The 10,143-nt window shown below is 41.1% G+C and overlaps 1 protein-coding gene across 1 annotated transcript in view; it reads right to left on the bottom strand.

Moving 5' to 3' along the window:
• Positions 1–4,937: 4,937 nt before the first annotated feature.
• ADAMTS2 (ADAM metallopeptidase with thrombospondin type 1 motif, 2) overlaps positions 4,938–10,143 on the bottom strand; it is a 363,960-nt gene continuing 358,754 nt past the window's right edge. Inside the window, exon 22 of the mRNA XM_006874455.1 lies at positions 4,938–5,392. Coding sequence (XP_006874517.1) covers positions 4,938–5,392 — 455 coding nt within the window. The remainder of the gene's footprint in view (positions 5,393–10,143) is intronic.

Raw genomic sequence — 10,143 nt, 5'->3', positions numbered from 1 at the left:
GTGGTTATGAATCGGGCTGCGAACCACAAGGTCAGCAGTTCGAAATTACCACCTGCTCCATGGGAGAAAGATGAGGCATTCTGCTCCTGTAAAGATTTACAGCCTCGGAAACCTTGTACAGAGTCTCTATGAGTCAGAACCGACTCCACGGCACATAACCACCAACTACCACCACCAAGGAGTCTATATAGAGAGCTAAAGAAGTAGGGGCCTCTGGATACAAAGGCTGCATACTGGGGAAATTATGTTTTTGACAAATGGTGTTGGAACAACTGATCATAGGCACATTTAAAATGGCTGCTATGAGTCAGAATCAGTTCAATGGCGACTAATAAAAAGAACAAATATTCCCATGGCTAATAATGAACAATAGGATGGATATAAGCCATTGGTTATTACCCCAGTGTGGCTGCACTATGACTGTTTCCAGAGGATTCCATGGGCCAATACTTTTGTAATTATATAATTCAATCTCTCTTAACCATTTATCAACATTCTTCAGAAAGAACAGATTGTGTCTTCCTTACCACTCCCATGATTACCCAGAAGTTTTTTTTTTTTCCTAAATCAACCTCACTGGATTATCCAGTTATGCTTTACCTTTGCAAATATTTCCCCTTAGCCAGTTTCTCATTACCCAACCCCACTTCCTTTCCCTAATCCTCGTATTATACTCTCACACACTTATCCAAGTGCCTCGTTCCCATTATAAACGACTAACTGCATTCTGCAAACTGAGTCAAAACAAGGTAGGGAATCTTGTGTGTTCTGAAGCCATCTCCAACTTCCGTTCTAAATAGTAAGGTATCTGATATCCTCTCTAGCATTGTGTACACAACTGACTGCCTCCTACTTGTCCAGGGATATCAGAAGTCTTCCCCTCTGCCCTCCAATCCCCAGTTCCACCAATACCTTTAAATACCTCTTCTTCTTTAATAGAGGAATATTGGCTATAGGCAGGGTTACCAGATTTAGCAAATAAAAATATAGGACTGTCAGTGAAATTTGAATTTCAGAGAAACAACAATTTTTTAAAGTTTAAGTATGATCTATTTTAATACTAAAAACTTATTATTTCTCAATAATTCAAATTTAACTAAATTTTGGTTGTTTTTGTTTTTCTCTTGGCAACTCTAATTTTAAGAGATGAGGGATAGTATTCAGGGAGGAGAAGGTATCTGGTGAGTCTTTATCTCTTCCATGAACTGAACTGTTTAGTTGGGGGTTCTTGGCTCAGTCATGTCCATGTTGGGAGAGAAAACTCCATGGGGAGCACGAGGGTGGTGGTTTTGCTTTCCACAAAGACCTGATTTGAGCAGTCACAGTTCAGTGCTGGTGCTCCCCACCCTAACCTCTTGGCCATCTGAAGGCAAACCCACAAAGTTAGCCTGGGATAGGGAGCAAGAGTAGTTAAGGTAACAAACAAACACAACAGACATAATTTGCGAAACACAGATATTTTAACTTTAATAAGTTATAAGGCTAAGAAGTCAAATTTTAATATACATCAAACATGGATTGATTGTTGTTGTTAGTAAAATAAAATGTTGTGGTTTGAGTTCAGCACCGTGGTGATTCTGTATGGTAGGCACCTGTCATATAGGAGTAAGTAGAGTCATAATACTTCATCAGATAAAGATTTTACTATTGAGCACCATTTATATGCAAAAAATAAAACCTTAAAATGCAAGTGAAAGGCTTTTACAATAAATTCCATGGGTTTACCAAAAGGGGTAAATCAGAGCCAGTCCCAAAGATCTAGCAGGAGTCTCCCAACAAACTGAGAAGTGGTTCTCAGTCACCTCAGCTGACTTCCCAGTGCTACAGACACAAAAGAGGATTTCTGTGTCTCAACAGGGAGTCAGAAATGATACCAGTCTGCTTCCTCCAGGCTCCAGAAGCACCTAAGACACAGAAATTGGCTTTGGAAGCTTACTCTACACCTGCTCCCATTTTCAAAAGAGATTTGGCACAATTTCTCAGAGCCAGGTGAACTCTGCATACCTTGGACAGATACTTCTGAGAAACATCTAGTTCTAGTAAACTCTTAGATGTCTGGTGTAAGCACTGAGAATGACAGTGTAAGCCAAGCTAGCCTACAGTTCCCACAAGGCATCTTTCTCCCTCCAGTAGAGGATAGGGACTCATGGGAAGGTACTGGTAGGGCATGGTAGTAGAACAGTGTTTAAGTGCTTGACTGGTAACTGAAAGATCAGTGGTTGGAACCCACCATCTACTCCATGGGAGAAAGGTAAGAGTCTGCTTCTCTAAATATTATGACTACTATAGCTTTGGAAACCCTATGGAGTAGTTTTACTCTGTGCTATACGTCACTATCATTCAAGACTGACTAGATGGTAACAGGTAGGTATAAGGTTGGTCCTTAACTCCCTCTACCTTCTAGGACAAACCCAAGCAAAAAATGCTCAGTCCTTGAGCTTGTGAATGGTACCAGCTGCTAAGGGTTCAGCAAATAAGGAAAGCAGTGGAATCCCTTTTCTAATCCAGGAAGGATTGCAAAAGTGCTAAACAGTGATATTGTGAGAGAAAGCCTGAAGTGTTTCTCTAGTTTCGTTCTTGTTGTTAAGTGCCATCGAGTCGGTTCCGACCCATAGCGACCCTGTACAGGGTTTCCGAGGGTGTAAATCTTTACGGGAGTAGAAAGCCTCATCTTTCTCCCATGGAACAGCTGGTAGTTTCGAACTGCTGACCTTAAGGTTCGCAGCCCGATTCGTAACCACTTCGCTACCAGAGCGCCTTTCGTTCTTAGGAGACAGCAAACTCCTGTGGTATGGGCTTGTGTGGAAAGTGCTAGCAGCAGTGGGAGTGAGGCTGTGTGTGTGGTCATTATCATTGTAGTAGCTTCACCAGTTTGAAAGTTAAGTGTCAGTCCCAGAAGTTCTCACTGTTTCCAACTGTTTCACTGTGTTCCTTAGACTACACAGACACACCAGACACATATGCAGAGTCAGACAAATAAATGTACTTAGCACCGCAAAACTCAGTACAAATTCACCATTATGCTATTACCTGAGTCTTAGTGTACTCATTCATATAATGGGGAATTCAACAAGAAAAATTGCTAAGATCTATGACTGGAGAAAACATAAAGCTTCTAGAATGTTCCTAGACATCTAAAACTTAAGAGTTGCAACAGGCGAGGAGTTAATGTGTCCCCTGAGTCTTATAATTTGGAGAAGTTTAAACTGTATGTTCACAAAACACTGATATAGTGAAGAGTAAAAAATTAGTCACGTTCTCCCATACGCCCTCCTTTTTGCTCCTGTTTCTTTCTAAGTTACATATTGCTCACAAAGCACCATTATGATGAAACAAAGTTGTTAAACTTTGGAAAGAGCAAATTAAAGAAAGGACAGACCACCTCTCCCATCTCTCACTTTGCCTCTCATCAGAGATTAAATCTTTCTGGGTTCTGGAACTTTGGAGTCCCCAAAGGGAGTCTTGGTGTGGTGCTGTAGGATTAGCACTGTATTGCTAACCACAAGGTTAACAGTTCAAACCCACCAGCCACTCCTTGGAAGCTCTATTCAGGGTCATCATGAGTCAGAATCAACTCAATAGCACTTAACAAATGTTGAAAATAGAGTAGAACTGGAAAAGGGAGACTTTCAAAGAGCTAGACAAAGAAAAGTTATTCTTTACAAGCAAGGCTGATTTTCAGGAGCCAACCTCAGTCCCCCAAACCCAGGATATCAGAACCTTTGGACTTGGCAACCCTGGTCAGGCCCCTCTAGGTTGAGAGATTCATGGGACTTTCCCTGCAGAATGTGTGCCTCCTTCATCCTTCCACTACAGATTCTATGGGAAAGCTGGGATCCAAGGCCAGGCTAACCAGAGGAGAGTGCCAGGGCTTTCTACTAGAGCCTGGGAGAAAGCAATTAAGACCAGAGTTAGATGGGGAGAGAGACTCTGGGAGAGCCCCATGTTGTTCTCTTCTAAAGCAGAGAACATGGCCCATCATTTAGATCTATGTGTCCTTGGTTGTAGGGTTTTCACTACTTTCCTGAAAAAAAAAAAAAATTCACTGCCATACAGCTCAAATTTGAATGAGATAGTCCTATGTAGTACAATGTAAGCACCAAAAGGGTTAAAGGATTTTCTTATGTCCTTAGCTAGCAAAACTGTATCAAGCCAACATTGAATCAAAGGTTTTAATCTGGTGGTTCTAGAGTCTCACAGATGCCCACAAGAACCCCCTTTAAAATATTTTGAAATGACCCTTAAAATTTGAGAGTTTTCACATGAAAATCTAGACATTTGACTCCTTCTGAAAAAGCAGGCTATCTACACATGACAGCAATGGCAGGAGCTGAAACTAGCTCTAGATGGCCATGGCTTTCAGGTTGCTTACAGCCCCCAACTGGACACTACACTCATCCTTATCACCTACATGACCCTTGAAGTATTAAAATTCACAACCTCCACTTTGTTTTGCTCCTCTTAGTAATTGTTCAATTATTAAAGAAACCATCGTTTCTCTTAAGACTCCCCATTGGTCTTGTTCCTTGGTCTGGGGATTTGCAGGAAGTATCCTGGGTCTCAGAAGGATTACTACCATCAAGGAAAGGAAGATTTCTCAATCACTGGTAATAAACTTGAGGCAAATGTTTTACCTCTTAGTTATCACATTACTCATTAATAGATGTTACAGAACCTCCATATTCCATTCCAGCCAACACCCACAACCCTCCTCCTTGGGTTGGCAGCATAGGATTTAGACCATCCATGGTTGGAAAACACATGTGCTAGTCCAACTGGCCCATACTCACACATTTTTTATGTCATCTCCCTCTTTCACAAAACCTTTTGGAATCAAGAATTTGGACTTCATCTTCATGACAGGATTTGCTATCACATGGAATATCTGTATAAGCAAGAAAAAAAAAAAATGCTATTGATGCTATCTTTCCATTTTATTAGAACTTTCCGAGCAGCTCTTTCTTCCGCATCTCATCAATGAACTTTTGGATTCGTTGGTTTCTGGTCTTTTCATATGGGCTCGGTCGTCGAGGGATTAGGTTGGGAGGCTGGACTTCATCATCCAGACCATGGATTTTGTAGGGTACATCTACAGCATTGGTCTCTGGGTGATCCTCAGTGGCATTGGTGCTGGAGGCATTGAGTGGGACTTCCAAGGAGGAATCTGCTGAAGGCTGAACATCCATGACTATTGTGGGCACTGGGAGGGTGGGCATGAGCCCTTCAATGTCATTGTTTTTCCCAGGTGGTGGCTCTGTCCTGTTATCTATGTTGCTGATGTTGTATAGGTTACAGGACTTGCAGCAGAGCTTGTTGTAGCCTGGGATAGAGCAGTATCGAGACAAGACTTCCATTCTACAAAACATTGACTTGTCACCTTGGCAGCGGTCCTCTGAAAGAGAAAAGTAGGACAAATAACCAAAAAACATGATAAGGGAGGCATTGGTTCTTCACAGGGTACAATTTGCTGAAGAAGCATTGGAAAGAGTCCAGATAAAGCACAGAGTGAAGTGAACTCACACAGAAAGTTTGTGTGGTTCAGTATCAGAGGAAGAGGAAGTCAGCACCAGGGCCCCCTGCCCTGGTACCACTACCACAAGCTGTGAACAATGCTTTCCTCCAAGTCTGTGTTTGTTTGCTGTCAGTCTTCCTCAAATTTTGAGACAGAAACAAGAGACCTGTCTGTTCTTGGAAGTGATTCCAGTGTCACCTTAAAGAATGTCAAATCCTCACATTTGCCCTCCCAGTGGTAACCCCAGTGAAACTGTGACTAGGTTGGACTCTACAATAATCTGTAAGCAGAGATGATAGTAAATTATATCTAAAAGAAATAATTCCTAAAACTCAATATAGCAGATACCTGAGGCTTGGTTGTGGCCTCACCATGCCTCACCATAGCTGGGACCTTAATAGAACATAACACCAAGAGTTTAATATGCCCAAGTCTCATGTTCATCCAAGAGCTCTAGTGTCTTGGAGGTGTTCCTTTGGTTTCCCTGAGACAAAATGATATTTGGAAATGGGAGAAATGGAAGCTACATTTATGTGTAAAGATATATTCAAAAGTGAACTGTTATATAAAATTTCTATCTCATGATGCTAATTGGATTTTAGGATTCAATTGTGAGTAATTTTTTGCAAGATTAATTATTATTGTCACAACTGTGATTGTACAAGATGTGTAGCTAAAAGGAGGGAGTAGTTAATCTTTCATTTCAGGAACAGAGGATCTCAAGACCATCAAGAAGGAAGAGTATGAGTAGAGAGTGAGATCCTACCTAGAAAAGTGGTGACAGCAGAGACTGTGGCAGAGGTGTTGGCGTGGAGAGAGGGAGCAGCTGCGGGCTCTAGGCCCATGAACTGAGTAAGGCTGTATGCCTGCATGTACAAGGCTGGCTTGTGGAACATTAGGACATTTAAATGAATATATACTTTTTGCTTTGCATGTGTACATCAAATATTTTTACTTTGTTCATTTGTAAAATATAAGATGTAAAAAGGAAGCCAAGGGGAGAAAATAGGATAACTGCTGTTGCAGGGAGGGAATTATAATCATTGACATGAAACAAAGCATATAATTTGTTCAATGTGAAGCTGACAGTCTTGTCTGTTAACCTTCATTCATTTCACACAAAAAAGTTTAAAAAAATACCCTTAGCATACAGAATAAATAACAAAAATACAATACATTCAACTCTCTTGGCAATCAATCAATCAATAATGTTTTTATTAAAAAACACTTTTCTATCCCATATGGTGACTATACATTTAAATTTTTTAGTGTAATCTTCATGTCTTTTAGCTTAATTATATTGATTATCCAAATACAATCATCCAAATTTGTATATAAATTGTACTTGATGTTATATATTTATAAGATTTTTCATCTAAAATCCAAAGTTAAAAAATAAATCTATATTTGGATTTGGATTCTGTAGGACAGCCGCCTCACAAATGTATGCTCTTACCTCAGGAATCAATGTGGCAACATTGCATCTGATTAAAGATCGCATAGTAGCTATGGGGGAAGGAAATCAGTATTTTAAATGGCATCTGCTAGGAATCAAGTGTGATGCTAAGAATTTTACAAGTATCAGCATCTTTATCATAGTTACGTATATCATTCTTATCACATATCAGACACTTTACACACTTGCATTAACTATTTCCACAACAACGTTTTCAGGTGGGTACTATTACTGCTTCCATTTACAGATGAGGGAAACTGAGACTTGATATAGTAACTTGCTCATGCGAGGAAAAGCTGGGATTTAAATTGTGTGTTATTGTGTTATTCCCAAATTCATACTTAACTTCCAAGTATATTGGTCGTTAACTCCATGTCTTCTACCCTGTAAAGGGATTTATATTAACCCAGTATACACATGAGAATATTGAGTTCACAAAAATTTGAGAGCACCCTCTAAGTCACCTGACTACTGGAGCTTGAATTTGAATTCCAACCTGTGGTATATCCAACTTTGATATATCTATGCTTCTCAGACATTAGTTAATATTCATGTGAATCTCTGTGGGTCTTGCTAACATGCAGATTCTGATTCAACAGGTTTGAGATGGGTCCCCAGTGAGCCAATGTCCTACCCCTGAGCCACAGATGAAGTAATAAGGTTCTATACTAGGTTGCGACTCGATGGCACTTAACAACAACAACTAGGTTGCTAGGACACCAACTCAAAGCCATTGAATATCCTGGGTTTGTGGGATTGTATAACGACATGGGGGTTCACAGGACAGTTCTACACAGTTATTGAAGGTGTACGTCTCCCCTGACTTCACACCTCATTTCCCAATTCAAATGGTCTGGCCTATGGTCAGATGTGGACTCAACAAAATATCATTATTATAAATTTACACTCACAAGTGTTTCTTTGTTGCTATCTACAAACCAATAGTTTTTCCTGGTCCCAGTTAATACCAAGGTATAGGAGGCCCTCTTCCTTTGGGTTTAATAGTTCATTGAACAATAGTTTTAGTCTGACTCAGAGAGCATTTTTAGGACAGATGTTTACAGAATGGGTGAATGTTAACTGCCCACTTGGTATAGACACAGGCAGGATCCTAACTCCCTGTCTAGATATGGGGAAGGCCAATCTATAGGGAAGGTGCTGCCCTAAGCTTGGAGTAGCCCCTCTATTCACCACAGGAACTGGCCCTGGTTGGCAAGTTCACAGAGGACACTAGCTAGGTTATCTGGCCACTCTCTGAACACCATCTTGCAAGCAAACTCTTTGATGACCTCTGGAAATAGCACAAGCAAGTTTTGGCAAGACCCTTATGTAAGGATAAAGCCTAAGTCCAGGGCCTTTGTATATACTGCTCTCCCGCCAGCTGTCCTCCTTTCATCCTTTAGGCTCAGCTGAAATGCATCTTTCTCAGGGAAGCACTCCCTGACCTCCTCTAGGTTGGTGAGTGGTTTCATGGTTCCCTGGGTCTACCTTCTCAGCATTCATACCAGCTAGTAAATTCCCATTTAATTGATAGGTAAAGTGACTCATGCCTGATGTTTGTTTTTTATTATTATTATCCTGAAAACTCCAAAGGGCTGTTCGTACTTTCTTATTCATACAGCTTATTCCACTGAATAAAGAGTACATTAGTGTATAAATATGAAAAGCTACATGTAAATAATTGAGGAAATTTAAAATGGGGAAGGAATGGACTTCTAAATAATACAGCTAGACATCAACTAGCACACATAGGCATGGACCAACAGAGGTAGACCTCAACTTTGGCCATTTAAGTTTCTGAGTGGTCAAAATGAGAAGACACTCCTAGCTGCAGGATTCACAATGTACAGAAGATACAAGGAAATGATGAAAAGCGGGTCTTGCTAATATCATACCCCAAAACATTCTCATGATGAGGGGCAGCCAAGAGGCTTGCTTCATTATGGGGCCATACATCAAAACAAGAGCTCCTGAGATGCTGTGGCTTTCAGAATTTTACAAATAGAACAATTTCTTCATATTAAAAACTGACACAGATGCCCAATATACAGACAGGGGACATTAGATCTGTCCTCTTTGAAGTTGAGGTGCATAGAGCCTCCACGTTCTGCCACCCATTACAATCACCCCCTGTCTGGCAGCCATAAGCTGAGCACCATAGAAAGACAGCAACAGCCTTTCTTCTCACCAGCGGGATTCTGATAAGACCTAGATGGCACAGCCCTCACCATAGTTTTGAACTGGAGCATGAGAGGCACAGGCCATAGAAGGAAAGAAGCCAGGGCCTCATGGTGGTGGCAACGCTCCGTTCCTGCCACACAGTTACATCCTCTTCTGGCACTTGTGCTGTTTCTTCTACATAAATAACAAGATTGGTGTTAAATATTCATCTGCTTTGTCCATCTTTTATCCTTCCCACCCGGTCAGCAAACTGCATTCTATAGGCCCAATCTGTTCACTGCCTGATTTTGTTGGAGTACAATCATGTCCATTTGTTATTGTTCAGAGTTGCTTTCCTACCACAAAGGCTATGACAGAGTCTATATGACTCTCAATGCCTAAAATATCTGGCCATTTATGGAAAGTATTCGCTGACCCCCTGGTTAAGTCCTTGGCTGTGTTCCCAGTGTCTGGAGAGCTTGACACTGGCCAGCTGTTCATCATTGCCCAATTTTTACCCTCTGCTTTGTCTTAACCAAACTGTAGCCTGGCTGCTTTTCTCCCTACCAACTCCTGAACTCTGCTAACCCCCAAGGCTGAGCAAGTACTTATAAAATGTGAAACATGCTCCTCTCATTCCTCCTGGGATTTGACTGATGACACCTAACTCTGAAACAACTGATCTTTGCTACCACCTGCCCCTATAGACTTAGGTAAAACTCACAAATGCCTTGTGGTTTACCTATGACAAGACCAGACATGTTGTCATTGTTGTTGTTCTTAGGGGCCATAAAGTTGGTACCAACTCATAGTGACTCTATCACAACAGAATGAAACACTGCTCAGTCCTGTGCCAATCCCATAATTGTTGCTATATTTAAGCCCATCACTGCTGTCACTGTGCCAATCCATCTCATTGGGGGTCTTCCTCTTTTTCTTTGACCCTCCATTTTATCAAACATGATATCCTTCTCCAGGGACTGGGCCCTTCTGACAACACAGCCAAAGTATGAGA

This window comes from Chrysochloris asiatica, unplaced genomic scaffold (assembly GCF_000296735.1).
Source record: "Chrysochloris asiatica unplaced genomic scaffold, ChrAsi1.0 scaffold00279, whole genome shotgun sequence".
NCBI classification, from domain to species: Eukaryota; Metazoa; Chordata; class Mammalia; order Afrosoricida; family Chrysochloridae; genus Chrysochloris; species Chrysochloris asiatica.
The sequence above is the reverse complement of the archived record's forward strand: the minus strand, read 5'-3'. Positions and strand labels throughout refer to the sequence as shown.